The sequence below is a fragment of the Egretta garzetta genome, unplaced genomic scaffold (genome assembly GCF_000687185.1).
Source record: "Egretta garzetta isolate BGI_Z169 unplaced genomic scaffold, ASM68718v1 scaffold415, whole genome shotgun sequence".
NCBI classification, from domain to species: domain Eukaryota; kingdom Metazoa; phylum Chordata; class Aves; order Pelecaniformes; family Ardeidae; genus Egretta; species Egretta garzetta.
Window position 1 is genome coordinate 2,172,581 of NW_009259686.1, and position 21,620 is coordinate 2,194,200.

Genomic DNA, 21,620 nt, shown 5'->3' on the forward strand with positions numbered 1-21,620 from the left:
AAACTTTGGCAGGGAGTGAGGGACTGCAAGAGAGTTATTTAGCCTGATACCGCCCATTTGCAGTAATGGATGGTGCCTGAAAATGCAGGTTCCTGCTCACACCCCAGGCCAGTGTAACTGGAGAGGTTGAGGAATGTGGGATTTGGGGTGATGGGGAAAGGTCATCGTGTGAGATGTCCACCCCACTTGGATGGATGGCTGATGCAAAACCAAAGGTTTTTCCTTCAGGGAACTTCTACATTTCTACTGCCCTCAATTATATAATGAATTATAACCTCCAATTTATTATTGAAATAGTCTTGATTATTAGATGTAATTCATTTCAGTGCATCCTGGAGTTGAAATTACTTCTTAAAACTCTTTATGTGGGCAGTTGAAATTAATCTGAAGGTCAGATTTAACAGGATCGATATTATCAATCTTTTTTGTTCTGCCCAAGTTTGTTTGCCCAAGGAAAATATTCTTTCCCATGCTGCATTTGATCTAGAAGTGAACACAGCAATTTCCACTGGTTTTAAGAAAATGAAAAAATTAGGATCCTCAAGATAAATTTCAGACCTCTCACTAATATGGCATTCGTAGTCCATGTATACACAGTTTGCTGAATTAATCTGTCAGTACTAAATCTTCCACAGAAAATAATCTATATTCAGCCATTTGTGAGGTTTTAGCCACTCAATAATTCATACAGTTTTTTGAAATGTCAATGCTTTTTCAGAGAAAATGTCTGTATCAGGTTAAAGTAATGCTGTATGTGGAAAAATTAAGATCTAAGGAAGAGTATATAACCAAGAGTGTATATCACTGAGTGAAATCACTTTCCATTTTTTCTTTTTATTATAATGAGATTTTTAATGAGTCACAGTTATGACCCAATAATTTGTTACTGATTCTCTCTTCTATCTTCCTGTACTACAAATGCAATCAGGGTGTAATTCTAATACTAAAACCATATCAAACTTTTTTTTCAAAACATCCTGCAAATGATCTTCAGCTACTGAAAGAAATTTGTCCATTATTCATTCACTTGTCATTCCTCAAGAACTTGCAAAGTGCTTATGGTCAATCTTATCTAATCTTCTAAGTAATCTTTAATAGCTGGAAAACATTCAAGATCCCTTCGAGATCATGATGTAGAAAGTCATTCTGCTTGATGATGAATGTACTTGGATTTTTGGGCATATACAAAGTTAAGAAAAAAAAATATTTTTTAACAGTTGTGGAACAGTAGATGTAGGAACATAATTGAAAACTTTCTGTTATGCAGCTTTCAAGTCTGAATGACAATTTCTCTTTGACATACATTGTTGTTTTATATAGTACAGGAACTGAGCAATTAGCACTTTCTGGTGCAAATGATGAAAAACTTGTTTTTTAAAAAATCCATTTTCAAATAAACATAGTGAAGTTTTATTAATGCTTTGAAAACATTCAAATGGACAATCTAATATTGCCTGCTCATATTTTTTTTTTTTAATGGACTTTAGGAAATACTTATAGTTATAGTGCTGACATAGAAAAATAATCCTTTTTGTAACATCAGCCAGTCTCAATCAAAAGAAAAGCTAACGCATTGTTGCCAGTCCATCAAAGTTTGACCCTAAGAAAGTTATAATTTCAGCTATCATGATCTTGGAAAAAAGGTGTATTTAATTAGGTTACATTCATGTATAGTGCAATACTTCAGTTCCTTTTGTAGCAACTACATTTAGTTTTGCATCTTCGTATGTCTTAGAAACACAAATTCTTTAAGAATTTTATGCAGAGTGGAATCCATAGTGGAATGAATCTTAAAATCTGCTACATTTATATGCATACATCTGACAGCTCAGCACGACTGAGGTAGCTCATGCCTAAGCTACAGTCAACCTTATGAAAAATGCTACCTCTTCTGATTCATTAATAATTAATCCATTCATTTTGGAAAATGCAAAGTCTCTTCTACGTGGGAGGGAACAAACCTGGCTGGTGGACTGTGATCATCTCATCACCTCCAAGTCACCGTCCATATCAGGACAAAGTCACTGAATAAATAAAAATATCTCAGTGCTTGATTTTGACTAATCATCTTTCTGTCCACCCTACACTTCATGTACCCAGCCCACTTAACTCCAAAGACTGTACCATTATATAGCTCCTGATTGCAGGGTTTATACATATAGATATACATACATATAAGTATATATATTGACACAGATACACAAATATATGCACATATATACACAGACAATAAGTGTAGATATAATACGTAATCATGGATAAAATTCTCTCATGTAGACTAAAATTATTCTGGGAACACACTTCAAAATTTTCTTTTTCATTTCAGTGGAAATAATTTAGGTATGAAGTTTCTTCACAGAGCCAAGAACATGTGTTTGATTTAGAGTTGCTTATAAATTGTTTTCTGAAACTGAACATAGGGACCTTGATTTCAAAGAACAATGTGATTTAGAAATGAAACTTCTTTCTCCTGTCCCAGCCTGGCAATAGACGAAATCTTCTAACCTCAGAACTCCTGTGAGAGAAATAAATTTTGCAGTCCTTGCACTTACCCCTATTTCTTTGTCTCCCTTTGGCCAAGGTATCAAAACAAGTTCCAGGGAAGCCTCTCCAGTAATTTTTTGAATTACTCATCCCCTTCACTTCTCCTCTGACGCCCTCACCTGGACTAAGGCCAGCGGGACTCATTCTTCCCCCTTTCTGTTCCTTTTACCACTTTAAAGCTCTCCCTCCAAGGCTCCTCTGCAGCTCAGAAACCTCAACACCTGGCATTTTACATAGCGGTACAAGGACATCCGCAGGAGTTAACTCCTAGCTCTATACAGTGGTGAGCCTGGGGGCAGAGGGAAGGGGGAGAAACCTTTGCAGAGAGCTCTAATGGAGTCCTGAGCTGGCAGCTAGAAACCAAGAATGTTGGTTTCTGTCAATATGTTGGCTTCTGCAGGAAGCTCGGCAGAAGCTGTAACATTATTCATTAAAAGCATGTAACTTTTTTTCCAGTTTAACTGATATAGCTTTCCCCCAGACTTGCCACCTAGGTAGCATCATTCCCTGTGTATTGCTATCGGCATACATTTTTAATGTGAATGACCTCATTAGCAAAGTATATTTTTAGCCAGGTTTCCTGGGCAAATGGGCTCATTTGACCATGTTTTGAGCTGTTCTCTTTCATCCCCTAAAATTTCTGAATGTTTTCTGTTTTCAGCCAAGTATTATAGAGGCCAAGAGGTTGTAAAGAGAGTTAATTAAGTTTATGAAAATATGCAGGTAGGAAAAAGAAATTTGAAAGTGTGCCAGACAGAAAAAACTGCAGCATGAGCTCACCTTACTGGATACCGAAGATCTATACCAGACAGATATGTTATAAATGCTCCAACCACATAAAAATGGTCACTGAAACTTGTACTTTATGGGACTCCCAAGGTGCAAGACTTTAGGAAACTGGGTTTCACTAATTCTCATGTTCCAAGCTGTGTGGCAGTCTAGGACTGTTAAAATCATAAGCCAAAAGTAAGTTGGAGTTAAGCTTGTATTTAATGTTTCTGATTCACTGGAATCTAAAGGTAATGTAGATCTGGAAAATATTTTAATTTCTCTGGATCTGGTAGCCCACCATATAGCAAATGGTACTAAGGTAGAAGAACAAATGTGGCAAAGAAACTCAAAATATTTTTCTTAAAAAGCAAGTGACTGATATTCCTAGGAAATAATGAATAGACATAAAATAAAAATTCTAGTCTTCACTCTCTTGCACAAAAATTCCAGTTCATCAGCTCTTTGGTCTTACATTTTTATGGACACAAAGGGGTTTTTTTTCTATGCTTTTAGCTGAAAGTCAGGATGAGCATGCACACAGACAATCTAGTTTTCCATAAGGAGATTGCTGTGTACATAATGAACTCTTATCTGAGTTTCAGAAAAAGGCATACATATCACTCCACCATATTTCACAGGTTATACGTTGATATTTTTTCTTGAATGTTAGATACTTTTCTTGAATATGCAGATGCTTGTCAGAACAGAGGATTTTATACATGAACCTTGAGGAGATTTGTTTTATTGAATTGGATTTCACTGGAATTTAGAAAACTTATGTAAGCCTACGCGAGGCAATATTTCTTCCTATTGTATTGGAAGAAGTCCATGACAGGGAGTTTCCATGGCAGGGGAAACCCAATTAACTTGCCAGGAGACCTTTGAGAGAACTCTGTTGGAATATTTCCCTAGGTTCATTCACAGCAGGGAACTTCTGAGCAATTAGTGAATTTAGTGTAATTAGAAAGTGCATTTATGCAGTCCAACACACAACAAAAATCTCACTGGTAAAATGCAAGGAGCAAATAAGAATAGAAGCAATATTTGCTGACTGTGCTGAATTTTCCTATTGCCTTTCAGCTATAATGAAAGTGTATGAAGATTTTTTCCTTTACAAAGAGGGAATCTACAGACACTCCCAGAAAGCAGGATCTAAATGGAAAACTCATTCAGTCAAACTCCTTGGGTAAGTAAAGCGTATTCTTTTACCCCTTTCCTCTGCCAGTCATGAACCTGGTAAAATGTCAATGACCAGTTTGGAACCCAGAGGTTTCACTGTCAGAGGTGGACCATAGTTAGCTCCCGAAGCAAGATTGTTGTTGTTTCATTTTTGCCTATCTGAGAATTCTAGAGGGCATTGGAGAGAGGTATAGACCCCTCATCTTTCAGTCTACTCTAACATTTGCTCAAAAACTTCAAATATACTGGTTTATAGAAGAAAATTTTTTGCTGAGTATTCACAAATATTCCAGGTACACAGCAGGTGCTGAAAAAAACTGGCACAATTTCCTCCAAACATGCCACAAAGCAGAATGCAAATGGAAACAAAAATTGCCAGTAGCCTCCCAATTAACAAGCACAGCTTACTGGCACAGCAGTCTGGGCTCTCTATGCCCCAAACAGAAATCAGCTGCTGCTGGGATGCTGCAGATTTTATTTAAGATGCACAAGAAATACACACTGAAGACTGAAACTGCTGCAGAAGAGCGTGTATAATACACTAGTGGATTTCCCATCAAATGTAGACCAGTGCCACTATATTAAGATGATAAGTGTCTCGTAACACATACACTCGAATTACAGAACACACCACAGGGCTTTATTCTTTGACATGGAGGGAATATACTAGGAGGAATTTATTAAATCACCAAGTAAGTAGTTACACAGAGAAATGACCGGCGAGTTTCAAACAAATATTTTATAGGTGATCTAGAATATCAAATAAATGATGATTCAGGCCTGTGCTAGGGCTATTGCTGAGAGTATCTTCAACATATATTTCAAGAAAACAAAGTTGCAAAATAAAATGCAGTTTGTGTTTGTGATCTTAATGAAGATATCCTTGTAAAGGACATGGAAATGCCTATGGTTGTGGAAACTGCTGTCTGTGAATTACAAGTGTGTGCCTGACAGTGGCACAGCAGTAAAGAGAAGCAGCAGGCTTATGCAAGGTCATCCTTGACCCTATACACTTGCAAAAAAATATTGACTCAGACCATAGAGGAAAAGCTCCTGAAGTATGCTTATAGTGAATGTTGTAAAGCAATGAAAGAGAAAAACTGGAATTTAGAGTGAAAAAATGGAGGACTGAATTAGGAAAAGATGTTTATGAAGGACAGCCGGTATGTATCGGTTTATGTGTAGGTATTTAAGGTACATCTGAAGGGCCATGAGAAACCAATTCAGGAATGAGCTGCTGTAAGGCTGTGAGTGCAGGTGTTGGGAGGGCTATGAAGCATGCTTGGTGCAAGCGTAAGGTGATGACAGCTATTCCCTCAGACCTTCTGCCCCCAAAATATGCTGAAAAACCGCCTGAGCTGAGTGATTAAGCCAGAATGGCACGGGGGGACAAAGTGATGGCTGAGGAGGGGGAGAGGAAGAGGGCTATTAATGTGCTGAAGTGGATGCTGATGTAAATGGGAAGTGATAAGTGCAAGGAAAAGATAGCAGCCCTTAGGCAAGGAGCCTCTCATGAGCAAAACACTGATCGCCTTGACTGAGACTGGCAGCTCCCTGCAGAGGACTGTGTTGAACAGTCAGTGCAAAACACTGAGTAGGAGGAAAGCCAAGGGATCTGATGTACTGAAGAAGGACATGGGAAGAAAAAGAAGAAAACTGAAGACAATGATATTTAAGAAACCTCAGCCTAGTTCGGTGTTTAATATGTGGGAAATTAAACGCATTTCCTTACTAAATTTCATTGAACATTGTTGAAGTATCCAATGGATCCAGCAATACAAAGAATTATCCATTCTTTCCTTGTCTAATGCATAAATGTTCTGACCTCAGAGATCATGCCATATAAAAATATTTGCAGAAGTGTTTAACTGTAAAAACTGAATTCAACTTTGGCAGCTCGGAGGCTGTTTGAGCCCAAGGCTAGGTGTACTTGAGTTTCTAGCAATGATAAATCCAGTCATAAAATGTGACTCTGCACCGTTAAGTCTAAAACACTCTTTTGTATAGATCTTTATGTCTTCAGGATTAATCTATCACTTTTTCATATCATTCATTAGTTTGAATTAATTTTGATGTAAAATATGTGGCCTGGGTATAAGTTCTTTGCCACTCACATATAGCTTGGGTAGGGTTTTTTTGAGCAAAAGATAATCCTTGGCTTAAATAAAAAACTCATGAGAATCTCATTAAAGTTGGACTTCAAATAAAAATGTCAATGATTATTTGCATTCTGCTTAGCTGAAATCATCCCTAGAGAGAGAAAAAGGAGCGGAGACATGATGACACATAGGGTAAAAGAAGCAATTTTGTGGGGATTGATGTTTATTGTAGTCTGATTTTTTATTTATAACCCTTCTGTAAAAGAGATTCAATACTTGTAAAAGGCAGCCATAATAATGAATGAACATATTCAACTGATATTTCTAATCTCTCAGAAACATTTTTGAGAATGCATTAAACTGCACATGAATTGTACAACATATAAGGTGATGGAATTATAAAATGGAAATAAATTTTGGTGAGGCTTGCAAGAGCTATTTGTACAAAACCAGAAATGCACATGTAAACTGCGCAATTGATCATTGGTTCATAAGGATAGTAAATGCATTGACTGGCTTCCCTTGTTCTGCAACTTGAAATTGCCAGTTAATTTCTGTCATTTGTAAGCTTCTTATTTATAAAATCAAGTGTGATAGGACTGTAAGTCTATCTCCAGTCTGGGACTGTGTGACCTCAGGCTCAGGGAGAGAATGGGAAAAGACAGGACAGCATGGAAGCAGGAGAGGAAAATGTGGAACAGTCAGGCAGAAGGCATTGCAGGTAGAAGACCATTTAGGTTTGATCACGGTCTCTATGGACAAGAGAAATAGGGCTTTCAGCAATCTGAAGGCAGGATGGTCTGACCCCACTGGCATTTACAGAGAGTAGTGTTTCTCTCTCAAGCAGTTTCTGTGTCTGTATTCCAGAGATGGGGAGGTAAGCAGAAAAAGTGAGTAAGGGAGACTGGGACTGAGTTTGGCATGTAAAAGTTAGATTCCTATGTCTCTGCTAGGCAGCCATGGTTCCCTTTATCCTCCATGGCTTTTCATCTGCTCTATTCTAGGTATCTATCTTAAGGTGAGGTGAACTGTTCTGTTGGGTCTTATTTCTCTTTGCTGACTATAAAAGAACCTGTGGAGTAACATTAGACTTACATGACCTAACATTAAAATACCTAGGTTAGACTAGAGGAATCCCACTTGTAATGGCATCATAAAGTAACTTAAAAACAAAATGACCGTATGACTGGTACATAATATTTATAGTAAGATAGTATCTCAGAATGTCTTGCATATGTATATGTTTGTGTATATGTACACACACACATATACATGGATCTGTGTGTATATACACATACAATTGCAACTCAATAACACCAGAATGAAAACAGGCTAAAAAGGCACAACGAAACTGTAAATGGTGAGTGGGACTGAGGAAGACAAATTGGTCAAAGTTTGGTAATTTTCACTTTTTCAGCTGCATTCTGTTATTTTAAGAAATCTAATGACTGAAAAATTATATGTGAGACTGTCATATTTATCTCAAGATGTCTTAATAATAAAAGTAGGTTGAATTCACATCAAAGATGAACTTGGTAACAGATTTATCTCTCAGATCTATATTTTTAAGATAGAGTTGCTGAACAAACCTGTCAAGTCTATTCTATGGCAGATTTCTGTAAAATGGATGCATCTTTTTTTTAATCTTCTTTTCCTTCTACTCCTCTGGCTTTCTTAGTTCCACCTAGGAAAAAATGACAGAAGAGGAATGTAGTGTCCATAGGAAAAGAAAACACAAGGAAGATTTGTTGATGGTGTAAAGATGCCAAAGTCTGTACAGCACAGAAGAAGTACATTGACTTAAATAGCTGTGGTTCTAGTTCAAATACGCCTCTTTTTAAAGTTAGGCATAGTGAAATAAAGTATCCATCACTAATGTCTGCAGCCTGTTCAGACAAATCTCTCAGGCTCTTTCCTCTGCATCAATTCAGCATCAGTGCCGAGCTACAATACCTGATCCATACCTTCAAAAAGCTGTATCTGCTGATCCCCCGGCACTAAAAAATTCACAAAGGCCCCAAAAGCCCAAGTCTTTGGCTACAAACAAATCTATGGACTGTCACCTTAAGGCTTGGAGGGGACAAGAATAATTTTATTAAAAGCCTTAGATACTGTTTCACGAACAAGATAGATTTTCAGATGTTTGGAAGGTGCTCAGAATGACAAAGGACTTTCATAAGAGGACATTGAGAGATGTACATTAACTGGAAACACATTTCCCCTCTATTCTTATCAATGATTCACTGGAAGCTTTAAATTCAATAGTGCAGCAGATTAAATGGCATTGAAACATCGATGCCCTGAAAAAACATTGGTTGAATGTTTCTTAACACAAAAAGCAGTACTAACGGAGGTAAAATTGACACGTGAGGCAAAAACTTGTGTTTTAGTGTTGAGGGGATAGCCAGACAGAGCAACAGCACTCTTAAGATTTAATACACAATTAAGTGACTCATCTGTGCAAAGTCCAAAGGCTTAAAAAATATACCAGTGACTATTGTTAATGATATCTCAGGTTTTGGCTTTGAAGACACTGTTTTTCTCTTCATTTTCCTCTTCACTTGTCTCGAGCTTAGACTCAGAATAACAACAAATAAGCACCATCTTAAATCGCCAGAAGTCATGATGCAAATTATTTTCTTCCTGACTAAAGAAACCCTAGGCTGAGTTCCATTTTTCTTTCATGGAGGTAAAAAACCCTATTATTTTCAGACAATCAACATCAGGTGTTATAGTTTAAAAATTAATCAGCAACACCCAAAAATATTTTATAGCAAAGAGAAATACATTAGAAGATCACGGGGAAAAGATACGTAGTGTCTGATGATTCATGCAGTTAAATCCATGAGACTGTCTCCCATATAATTCATTATGGTAGATTTGTGGGAATGATTTAACTATTGACTCACTGATAATTTGACTCATCTCACATGCTGAGACGTCCAGGCAAAACCATAGTTTCAAATTCCAGCAACCATTTTCTAAGAAGTTTTTTCTCGCAGAGAACCCTAGTCAGTAACCCTAACCTTCTCCTTATTAATAAAAGATTAAGAGCTAAACTTTTGTTTATTTGTGTGGTTGAAAATCCTAGTCTTTGAAAGGTACTAGGATTTTGTGTTACAGCTCTAAGAATAGGGCATAACCTGCAAAAGTTATACCTTTTTTTCTGGTGGCAATATGACAGTTATACGACCAAGTCCAGGGAAGAAAGTGAGATGAAAAGTTTTAGACCACATGTATTTCTGTCGCACTCTCTTTTTGACTGGAGAAGGAGTGTGTACTGTGAGCCTTTTACAAAAGCAGAACTTTGGTATTAAAATAAACCAGGTCAAGATGAGAGGGACGAAGTAATCTTTGTATGCTGTTGCTGTGCATACATATACTATGGGAAGACAGTATTTTTGCCCAAGAGATTTCATCAATTGTTTGGCTGGTGTGTTGACAGTAAATTCGCAATGCCCATGTTGAAAACAGTATTAGAGAGACGAGTGAGTGTAATTGGTTGGTACTGATTGTGGTCAGCACTTAGGTGGGATGAATTATCTTCGGGACGTATCTCTCTCTTGATGTTAGAGAGTGGTTCTTTTCCTAGCCCAGATGCCTCAGCTTCCTGAACTTGAATTGTATTAATTTGGACTTCACAAAGTCTTGTTTTATCACCAGCATTTTTTTTCAGAGATGGAAAGGGTCAGAAATATTTCATTAAATATACAGCGGTGGAAATCCCATGGTTTATGTGCCCTGGCAGCCAAGAGGGCGAGCCACACCCTGGGGTGCATCAGACACAGTATAACCAGCTGCTCAAAAGAGGTGATTTTCCTGCTGTATTCAGCGGTGGTGTGGCCTCATCTTGAACACTGTGTGCAGTTCCGGACTTGCAGGTGAGGGCAATGGAGCTGGTGAAAGGGCTGGAAGGCATGTCCTGGGCTGAGGACTTTGGGTTTGTCTAGTTTGGAGAAAAAGAGTCTGAGGGGTGACCTCATTGCTCTCTATGGCTTCCTGAGGAGGGGAAGTGGAGAGGGAGGTGCTGAGCTCTTCTCCCTGGGATCCAGAAGGTTGCATGGGAATGGTTCAGAGTTGCGCCAGGGGAGGTTTAGATTGGACATGAAGAAGTATTTCTTTACTGAGAAGGTGGTCAAACTCTGGAACAGGCTTCCTGGAGATGTAGTCGATGCCCCAAGCCTGTCAGTGTTTAAGAGGCATTTGGACAATGCCCTTAACAACATGCTTTAACTTGGTCAGCCATGAATTGGTCAGGCAGTTGGACTAGATGATTGCTGTAGGTCCCTTCCAACAGAAATATTCTGCTCTGAGTTTATGCTGTGGTTATATTGGAGGTTATATAAGGTTTTCTAGTTGTCTTATCTGACCTGAAGATCCATGTGAATGAAGAAGTTAACAGAAATGAAAATATTTGAAAAAACAAGAAAATTGGGAAAGAACTGACAAAGCAAAATATGAGTAAAGACCATAACCTTGAAAACAGAATACATACATTTCCTTTATATGCCCTCTATGTATGCTGTTTTTTTAAAAATATCATTGCTTCTGTCTGTGAAGATAGGATGTGACACAATCTTATCTTCAGTGCACCCCACTCGAGAAAGACAGGGAAGGAGCCATTGCAAACAAACAAACAAATTAAAAAAAACAGAAACAAATCTTAGCCTTATTCCAGCAAATCCGGGGGTTTTGTCAGTGATGTCAGTGAATCCAACATTCAACCTACAAACTGTGTAACTTGGAAACTGCAACTGTGAGTTCAAGTGGTTAAAAAAAAAAAAAATGCAGGAGGGATTTAAAATTGTATTTTGCTGTTTGTGTATTTTTGATTGGTAGATGGGGACTGTCAGTATGTGAGAAGAGTCTGTTCTAGATATAAATTGTTGAGTGGCAAAAGTTAGAAAGACGATGGAGAATGCTGATCTCTAGAACACTGGTATTCAGTTAACAGTTTAACTCCTCGGTTAACGCAAAACACTGACTTCCACTAACATTGACAGATCTGCAGGAATTAATAGCTTGAAGTCTGAGACCTGTCATTCTTTACTCTTAAGGCCTTATTTCTTTTTAGTTGACAACTTCAGTCTTAAGAAGTCAGTTTGTACAGTATTATTTAGCACATTCTTCAGGTGCCTTTGCTGGTTTTGTTGTTAACAACATTTTACCTACAAAGTACAATGTAGAATCTAGTTTCTGTTCTCCTATAAAACACCTCTGTTTTGAAGCCATTGCTGATAACCCTTTTTGTTGCATTAGGTTGTATTCATAGCTTTTTTATTGTTCTATTCAATGATATTTAATTATCAACCCCTATGTTTTTTTCTGAAAATTTTCTTTATACTTCTCTTATGAAGTCCACCTTCTTGTAGTGATACAGTTTCTTGAAAAAGAAGCTAGGAAATGTTCTAACAAAACTAATTTCCATTTTGTGGATGAATACTGAAACAGTCTCCATATTCTAGTTTTTTAACTGTCAGGCAGTGTTGTGCATTCGGGGCCTGTTCTTACAGAGGGAGTACCAAGGGGAAGTTATTCCTGAAAAGGACATCTAAGGTGCCCCTACTATATAAAACTGGACACAAAATTATGAAAATCCTTTTATGAAAACACACAAGTACTCATCCTTTTATCCAAAAGAGGGACAGAATTCTCTTTATAGAGTCAGTTGGAGCTGTTTTCCCTTGAATAAATGGGAATATGTTGCTTATTTTTTCTCCTGAAGGGGACGGAATGCAGTTTGGTGAAATTACTTCTTCTTATTCAAGGTTATTTTTGATTGAAGATCATGATGGTTTCTTTCTGTAAAAGCTAAGTGGCGTATTTCTTACAGAATATTTTTGTCAGACAGAGGAAAACTCCCTTTTTAAAGTATTTTTTGGTAATTGATAGGCAGACCTTCCCCTTAATGAGTCCTTAAAAACTCTTCTTTTTCTTCTTAATAAAAATGGAAATTTTGGAGTGGACAAGGTGGAAAGCTTTTCCCAAAAATACCAAACTCCACACAATAGTGGTCTAAAGCTTTGTAAAAATAACCCTAATAGATTCCCTGTCTCTGTGAGTAATGAGGTCCATCACCTGTTTGCTTTTGAAATGTCATTCATTTGGAGTAAATATCAAGCTGGAATAATCACAAAAGCAAGAGACAAAAAAGTGCTATTAGATTATTTTGGTTATCTATCAGAAAATGTAATATTGTTCTCTAATGAATGTTGTCCAGGAATGTGTCAACTCACTTTTAAGTCTCTGTCATTTCCACTTGGGAACTAATTCCACCAGGAGTTAAATTACTTCATTGTTGGGATATTTTTTCTTGATGTTTTCTTTCCTGGACTTCTTCCCCCTATTCTACCTATGGAGTAATATATGACACTTAATTTTCTCTTTCTGTTTGGCGTTTGAGCCGTACACACACCTAGGTTGTTAGCGTGTATATATTTTGACTTATTCTTTTCTCAATTTGTCACACAAATACTGTTGCTCTTTTTATTCCTAGCAGTGACTTATCAGATTTAGTGTAGTGCTCCAGCCATACACTGTATAATTCTTTACTCAAAACATGCATGATCTTGCCTATTTTTAATCCCAGCTTCTTTGGTTTTCTTTCTAATGTTAACATACCTAAAGCAGACTCCATGTCTAATTTGCTGCTCCCTATCACATCTATTACCTTCCAAGGCCTTGGCTTCCCTGGAGACACTGGAAATCTCTGATTACCTTCAACAAGGTTGGGATGCCATTAGTTAGGAACATGTAGTTTGGATAGGTCTAGTTTAGAAAAAAATCGGTAATGGCTACACTGGATACATGAACTACAGGCTCTCAGGAACAAGAACTGTCAGAGAAAGAAAAAAGACCTGTATGAGGAGATGCAATATTGATTGCATTGAAGAAATTATATCAGCTAACAACTCTGAAAGCATCATAGCTTTTTATGGAGTAGTGACAATCATTTAATTCCCATTGATTTCAACTTACAGTCAAAATATTGATACCTCTCTGATTCGTGAATAGATGCCTATTTCTTTTCTTTAAAGATTACTTTCTGAAAGCAGATAATGGCAACAGGATTTGCTCTTCTACTAAATCATTTTCACTTACAATGCCCAGCACAAAGGGGTTCTGTTCCATGATTAAGACTCGAAGGCACAGCTGTTTTACAGGGAAAATTAACTGAAGTATCATTTTCCTTTCCAATCTGTTGGTCCCTAAATCAGCTCTTGCTCCAAGCCATGAGGGAACATAAAATGTGTCCTGGATTAGTTTAACAACATTTTTAGCACAATACATTCCTGATTTTATTTTTTTCAACCAAACTATAGCATCTATGATTTTGTGCTACATTGTGAAAAACTGATATGTATCAGAACTGTAATTTCCATTTTTATTATGATAATTTTACCCTCTCCTCAAAATTCTTTGGTTTTATGATGGTTTAAGATGGATGGAATCCAAGTCCTTCAGTCTGTAATGTCTTAATTCTCCTCATCACTTATTCTGAAATCATGTGTTACAGTTGTGGAGTTCTGGAAGCTGATTGTCTGCTGACATTCTATTGTCTGCTGATTCCCATTCTAACACTTTATTCACTGTTTCCTAGTAATTTCCAGTCTTCCCCTTTGCTCATGTCATGCTTCAGTAGGCAATTAATTATGTCAGGATTCAAATGGAGATTCAGACAGATGCGATGTGCTAGATATCCAAATTCTCACCACAGAGATGGTGATCCAGACAACAAAGTCAGTGGAGCCTGCAGAGCAACTCAGCTACAACTGCTTGTAGATCCATTAGATGTCCCCCCTCAGTCGTCCCCCCCCCCAAATATTTGGTGCTACCAGAAATGCAAAGAGCTTCCCACCTGGCTGTGTCTCCAAAAGGACGTGGACGTTTCATAGGTCCTCTGTCATGTCTGCCAGAAACTTGTGGATGCCTCAGACACCCTAAGGCATCTCAAATAGCCCTAGACACCTGAATTTAGGCAAGTGAATGGATCCCAATATGCTCTGCTACTGTGGGACACATACATTTAGATATCTTAATCTTGAACTAAATCCCACAGTTCTGACATTAACATTTACATTAAGGATAAAAATGCCAATGTTCTGCTTAAATCTCAGAAGATACCAGTAAAACAGTAGTACACTGTATCAACTATGTTTTTGACAATAGTGTAAAGGGACTATTATGTATTCTATTTTTCCACAGTCTACCCAAAGCAAAAATTTGCGTTGATTACTAATATCCTTTTACTACTGGTGTCTTTAATAACCTGTACAGATCTTTTACTTCTCTGAAACAGAAGTGGGTGGTATGGGTTTCACTTTTAAACACCCGTGGCCTATTTAGCTCCTTCAGGAATATACTTCTAGTTACTAAATTATTTTTTCTTTTTTATTTTGCTTTTGAAGATTTTAAGGGACCAGTTGACACCTTCTCTGAGCTGCTGATCTCCAGGGAAAATGACCTGGAATGCTATCACTTACCACAGTTGCTATCAATAATATACCAGGTTACTTTTTACTCCCATAGTGTCTTCCATGAGGGCTCCTTTTTAATTTATTAATGAATAAACTTTTGCAAGTAATATCTATTTTAAAATATGAATTAAATAAAGAAGTCAAATCTCAAAGATTACCCAGATTCAGGAGAAGATAATTGTACAGAGACCCGTCTGTGAAGGAAAACTTCCAGTATGTGAGCTCCATCGAAACAAGACTATTTTCTGAATTGTTGAAATAAGATGCCATCCACTTTCCATTGAGCCTGGTGGATGTTTAAGAGTTTTAGAAGGTTAACATTTCTTCTGAATTTATTTTCAGATTACTAAATATTATCTGATAATTTTAACAAATCCCTCTCAGTGAGTCTTTTTTCATATTTCAAGGAGTAGTACTTAGAGCAGCAAGTAAAACAGCAGTTAAAATTCAAGCTGAATTTAATATTATTCTTTTATATCATGTATTTCTTTATAACTCAGAAAATTCACCCTCAGGTGCCTGGCTTAGCAACAGAAAGGATATTTAGAGATTCGCTTTCTCTGGGGAATCTAAACTTAAATTAAGCTTAAAGTGGAAGCTGTGCTTGGATGTCATAGCATGTTTGATACGTGCAACTAAGGGATGCAATGCAGAATGAATTTATTCCATCAGTAAGACCGAAATCATGAAAACTACTGAAGTATTACTTTAGAGGCAGGAAAAGGGAAAAAGGGAAATTGCAAAGATCAAATACAATACTTATGCTGAGAAATCTGTTTTAGAAAATTGAGAAATCTATTTTAGAAAATACATCTTCCTTTCCTAAAGATACTGCTGCAGAAACACTTTCCACTTAGGAGGTTTTTGAAAGAATTGCTTCCTCTTTAGAAGGTATATTAGTATGAATGAGCCAAGAAATCCCCAGAAATGCTCTTGATGGAGCTGACATTCATTCCCAGAGGCAAGATGTCAAATCAAGCTGGCATGTGGCTATAAACACTGCATCATTGAACAATATATAGAGAGTGTGGTTCACAAAACAGCAGCTGTTTCCACCACAGCTGAGCTCATTTTCAGACTGAGAGAGGCGCGTTAGCCTGGGAGAAATGAGACTTGGTGACTCTAAGCCAGTCTTTGGAACAAACCTGAACAAACTGTGCCAAGTTTTAGGAAAGGCTTGGTAAAAAGGCCTAGGACCTCATGCCACAGTTGCTGCCAGTGAAGGTCAGCATCTATGGAGATGACACTCCGTTCCACCTTTCCTGGCTGTCCTGCTCCTGACTCAGGTACTAACCCCAAGATGGGTTTTGATCAGTAAACAGTAAATCAACCTTATTATCTGATCTTTAGACTTCAGTCATTAAAAAAAAAAATTGGGAAAATCACTTGCCCCATCACAATCAATTAGTATACTTAGTTATTTAACTGTTACAGAAAATCTATACGTTCAATACAAAATTTAATAATTCATAGAACTGTAGACTAACTGGGGGTGGAAGTTGTTTGGTCCAACTCTTTGTGCCCTGAGTTGGCAGGGCCATCTTAGATCAAGTTGCTTAGAACTGTGACTGTCATCTTCTGACCATTGCATGTATCAGGAGAGTCTGCTCTATCTTCTCTGTGCCTGCCCTTTGTAAAGCAGAAGACTACAAATAGATCTCCCCTGAACCACCCCTCCTGAGGGCTGAACAAAGCCATCTCCCTCAGTGTCCCCTTGTACATCATGTGCCCCAGATCCCAAACATCTCAGTGGACTCCTGCTGGTCTTGTTCCAGCCTGTTCATGTCTTTCCTGTATGGGGAAGCCCAAAACTGGGCACAGTGCTCCGGATGCAGAATGGCAGGTCTTGAATAAAGGGGATTAGTCACTTTTCTTGAGCCTCTGGCTGCACTCATGTATACTTTATTTTAATGTATTTTAATATAGAGTATTTGGATGAATGCCCATGGACATGGATTACTGAGTAAGCAGCTCTTCTTTCTAAACTGCAAGATAAAATGCATATGTCAAGTACCTCTGTATCTGACTATGATGGAACAAAACCTTGGAAATTAAATTCATGGATATGTTATAGTCAAGGATAAAAAAGGATCTTTTTCCATTGTGGTTTCTAAATTTTCTTCCATTTAGAAACATTTCTGAGAATCAAGACATTCCTATCGGTGTATGAAACTAGAGATTAACTTTTTTTTAAGAAAATAACAAATGTTAGAAAAATATTTAATCACAGAAATGTGAGTCTACAGGAGCTGGTCATCATCCTGCTCAAACACATGAGAGAGATAATGTGTAATACTGAATGCAGGAATACATGAATATAAATTCAAGGCAATTTTCTTTTGTCTTTAAGACTGATGTAAATATTGGACTTTCACACTGCAGCTGGTGTAATTTTTTTATTAGTAAAATTGTCACAAGGAAAGAAGTAAATCTGAATCTGATATGAAATCAGATAGCCTATTATATCCTTTTTTAAATTTATGATCATGACAGACTGTATCTGAAATATATTTGGCAAAAAATGGCAAAGATTATTAAACCTGAACTTTCACATGGTAATTCAAAGAAAAAGAATCATGAGGCCTTTTTAAAGACATCTACATTCAATGGTCATTACAACCAACATTGTCTTTATGATTCCTTGCATTTAATAAGCAGTAGCTGTAATTTGTGTTGGCAACTGTAATCCAGACTTCACCTCTCTGCTAGTCACCAATTTGTCTTGCTTTTTTTTTTCCTTTGGCTGGAAGTGCAGGTATTCCACACACATTAGGGTTCACTGTTAAACATGGAGAGCAGATGCCACTGTGGCTGTTCAAATTTTTTCACAATGATGACAAAAATATCCTAATTTCCCCATTCACAGTGTGGGATTTCTCATCATATTTTTCCTGCTTGCTTTTCAAAGTGAATGGAGCACTGCAAATACAACTCAAATGCATGGCGCTGGTGAGTTATACACCAAAACACCCTGTCAATCGCATTCTGTATATTCCAGGATTAACTTTATACCATAGAAAAACCTGTAAAAGTTCATATCTTTGGTTTTCTGTTTATTTGTGCCCTTTTATAGGCACCCAAGCATCATGAAAGGAATTTTTTCATGTAAGAAATTTTTTACAGCGAGGGTGGTGAAACTCTGGAAGATGTTGCTCGGAGAGGTGGTAGATGCCCCATCCCTGGAAACATTCAAGGTCAGGTTGGATGGGGCTCTGAGCAACCTGATGTAGTTGAAGATACCCCCGCTCATTGTAGGGCAAGTGGACTAGATGACCTTTAAAGATCCTTTCCAATCCAAACTATTTTACAATCTATGATTCTATGATTCTATATTTCGATGATTCTATGATTCTATGACCTGTGAATAGTAACTAAACAAGCATTCATTGTATAAATGCAGAACAAGACAGAGCTCTTCAAGCAATCAGTAGACATACCATATCTACCTAGCTACCTAAGGTGTGCAGTGCAGCTTTTGCTCATTGAACTACAACCAGACGATGGCCTTGGAACTTCTTCTGCCCTGTACATACACAAAATGAGGTTTAACAACTCAAAGCACTGTGTGGTTCAGCTACAACTACACAATTATGAAAGTCCTATCACCTGGCAGGTGGGGACAATCTCTTGTGTGGTTTCGTGGATATTACCACAGCATTTAGCATGTCCTCAAAGATGTCAAAGAAACATTAAGTAAGTTTACAGGTCATCCCCCACACTGTGCAATAAAACAGATTAGGTCATGAGCAATTTAATTTGGTCTGAGACAAGCTGGGTACATTTTCAGTTCTAACTCACCAGCTATTTTTGTAAAGGTTTTGGATGAGACCTTTAACAAAAATATTCCTAGGGATCTTCAGCTGAACTGAAGAAATATGTTCACATTAATTTCAATACTCCTACACAGTTCAGTTCAGTTCAGTTCAGCTGGCAAGCTGACTGGAGGAGCAATTCTGTCAATGAAAATAAGTTTTTTTGCAATGACAAACTAAAACTACACTTGCATTAAGTTTTTTTAGTCCCTAATGGCAATTTGGCTTGTGGCTAGCAGAGTGCTTATCTTCATTTTCATCATCATTAGAGTTTGTTATTTAAACACAGAGATGTCTATCAGTCATGCTTTGTTCTGATACTGGTATTAGGATAACTAAGGCAAGATTTTCTGGTTGCTTGTTTAAAGCAACAAAATGTGAATATATGCATCAGAGGTCTCACTAGTACCATCTCTTGTAACAGGTGGGGAGCATTAGCTGACAAAAATGGACAGAAACAAAAGTTCTGGGTAAGTGAATCTTTAGCACTGTGTTTTGAGGCAGAAGAAAAAAATCTCTACAACACAGATTATCTAAAAACTACTTCTTGCCTTTGATTCACTCTCTCTGCAGCTATTTTTTTTCTTTCACCTTAAAGTCTCCTGCATATTTCTATTCCCTTTCTGACAACATTTATCATACTGACTCTTGAACTATAGCATCATCTACCTCAATTTCAAAGCCTGTTTCATCCGATCTCCCACCTATATCTGTGTTTTTTCCTACACTGCCTTTTGTGTTTAAAATCTTATTCAAATTCTCAAATGTTATTCAGATTTCCCATCAGAACTCAGTTCTTTTTGATGCCTGTGAATGATACTCAAGAAAAGTAACCAATATTATTTGTTAAAACATTTGGAAAAGACAATCTATCTATTTAAACATCATTGGCAAATGCTATCCAGCTATCAGAAAAAATAATTAAACATTGTCTTTCAGCCATTTAGAGTAAGTCAGGTTTTATCACTTTGATGATTAACAGCTCACCTCATTAACCCTGTGTTCAGCAGAAGGTAATTTGGAGTTTACATATAGCTGGTGGCAGGGCTTATGGTAGGTAGTTTCACTGACACCCAGGGCAAAACTTCTACTGACTTCATTAGAAACTAAATTGCTCAATATGTCAATAGGCACCTGAATAAAACCTTATTTATTAGAAGTCAGCTTTTTCATATCTTGGGTCTCTCTTTAACAGATTAGTTGTAATTGGAATTTTGACCATTGTTGTTTCAATGACCACTTTCTCCAGACAGTAATTGAATTATCTAATGATTTCTGCTTCAATTTATCAAACAGCCTTGTAGAAATAACATTCCGTTTTTATTAACCCTGGTTTTGGAACAGAACTTTTGATCAAAACAAAAAGGAACAAAGGATTAGAAATCAGAAGAAGGTGCATTCTGATTCCCAGTGCACCAAAACTGAGAAACTCAGTTTCTTAAAAAGGAAACTAACAAGATTCATTGTGCATTTTACACCTTGCATATTTAAATAATATTTTAAAATTAAAATTTATTTTTTTCCTCTTTGTTTTTCTTTAGATTGCTGCAAATTCCTGGGGAAAATCTTGGGGAGAAAATGGTTATTTTAGGATTCTACGTGGACAAAATGAGTGTGATATTGAGAAGCTGATTTTAGCTACTTTGGGAGAGCCATAGTCTTCTACTCTAATTGTACTGTATCGTGCTCTGCTTTATGCATCTCTCCTTTTCACTGTTACATATTGAGACTTTCTTGAGAAATAAAAATGTCTTCTCTGTAAATTACCTTTCTTTCTATTATGGCTCATTAGGGCTTCCTGACTTGAGCACACCACAGCCATCACAACACTCTGAGATCTCGCCTGGTACAACCACTCCTTTCTACTAATAGCAAGTTGTACCCAGGACTACTGAAAAACCTGGTGTCTCACAGAGCAGGAAGTTCCCTCCTCTGTTATTTACATCTCACCACTGTTTTGTTGCATTACTAATGGTTGATTCGACTGTGCCTGAAATAAATGGATTACAGTGTTAGTGTTAATCTCTTTACAATACATACTCTGGTCACAAATCACTTGAGAAATATCATGTGCTCTTCCACACAGAATTGGCTCAGACAGATCATGGTCATACTGGATAAAAAATTCCAGAGAAATGTAAGTGGAGTTCTGATCCTGTTACAGAATAATTATTTCCTACCCCAGCTTTGATAAGTTGTATCTATGTATCATTATCTCTTCCAGGAAATTAATTTTTTACTAGTAGATCCCACAAAGTCTATGCATTTAAAGTAGTACAAACATTACTTGCAGAGAAACAGCATATTCCTATTCCCACAACCACAATTTAAAATGTACAATTTTAATAATTTGTTCAATTAGATTAAAGGAAAATAAAGAAGAAAATGTAATTTCTCCTCAATTAAGTCTGGACTAGACTAATTCCTGAACTGTTTGCCATCCTACTCATTGCTTAACCTGGGAACAGGCACGTGCCACTGTTCCCAAAAGCCTGTTTCCAGTGGATAAAGATGGAAAAGACATTCTGTTGTTTGTTTCCACTGACATATCTGTAGTCCAGGCACGGTTCCTGGTGTTGGCCAGCAATTTAGTGTGGCCAGTCTTTAGCGCAGGCGAGACACCCAGAGCCCCATTTCACTCCTAATGCTCCCATAGCTGCTTCTGTCGGAAGAAAAAAGCTACCGGCATGCGTCCCCTCCTGTCAGCATTGCTACAAATCTTGACAGGATTGAGGACT

At 37.3% G+C, this 21,620-nt stretch overlaps 1 protein-coding gene across 1 annotated transcript in view; it reads left to right on the forward strand.

Annotated features, from left to right (window-relative positions):
• The window catches only part of TINAG (tubulointerstitial nephritis antigen), a 47,360-nt gene extending 26,820 nt beyond the window's left edge, over positions 1–20,540 (forward strand). The window contains exons 9-11 of the mRNA XM_009638779.2: positions 4,396–4,501; positions 19,307–19,352; positions 20,424–20,540. Of these exons, the coding sequence (XP_009637074.1) occupies positions 4,396–4,501; positions 19,307–19,352; positions 20,424–20,540 (269 nt within the window). The remainder of the gene's footprint in view (positions 1–4,395; positions 4,502–19,306; positions 19,353–20,423) is intronic.
• The last annotated feature ends 1,080 nt before the right edge of the window (positions 20,541–21,620 follow it).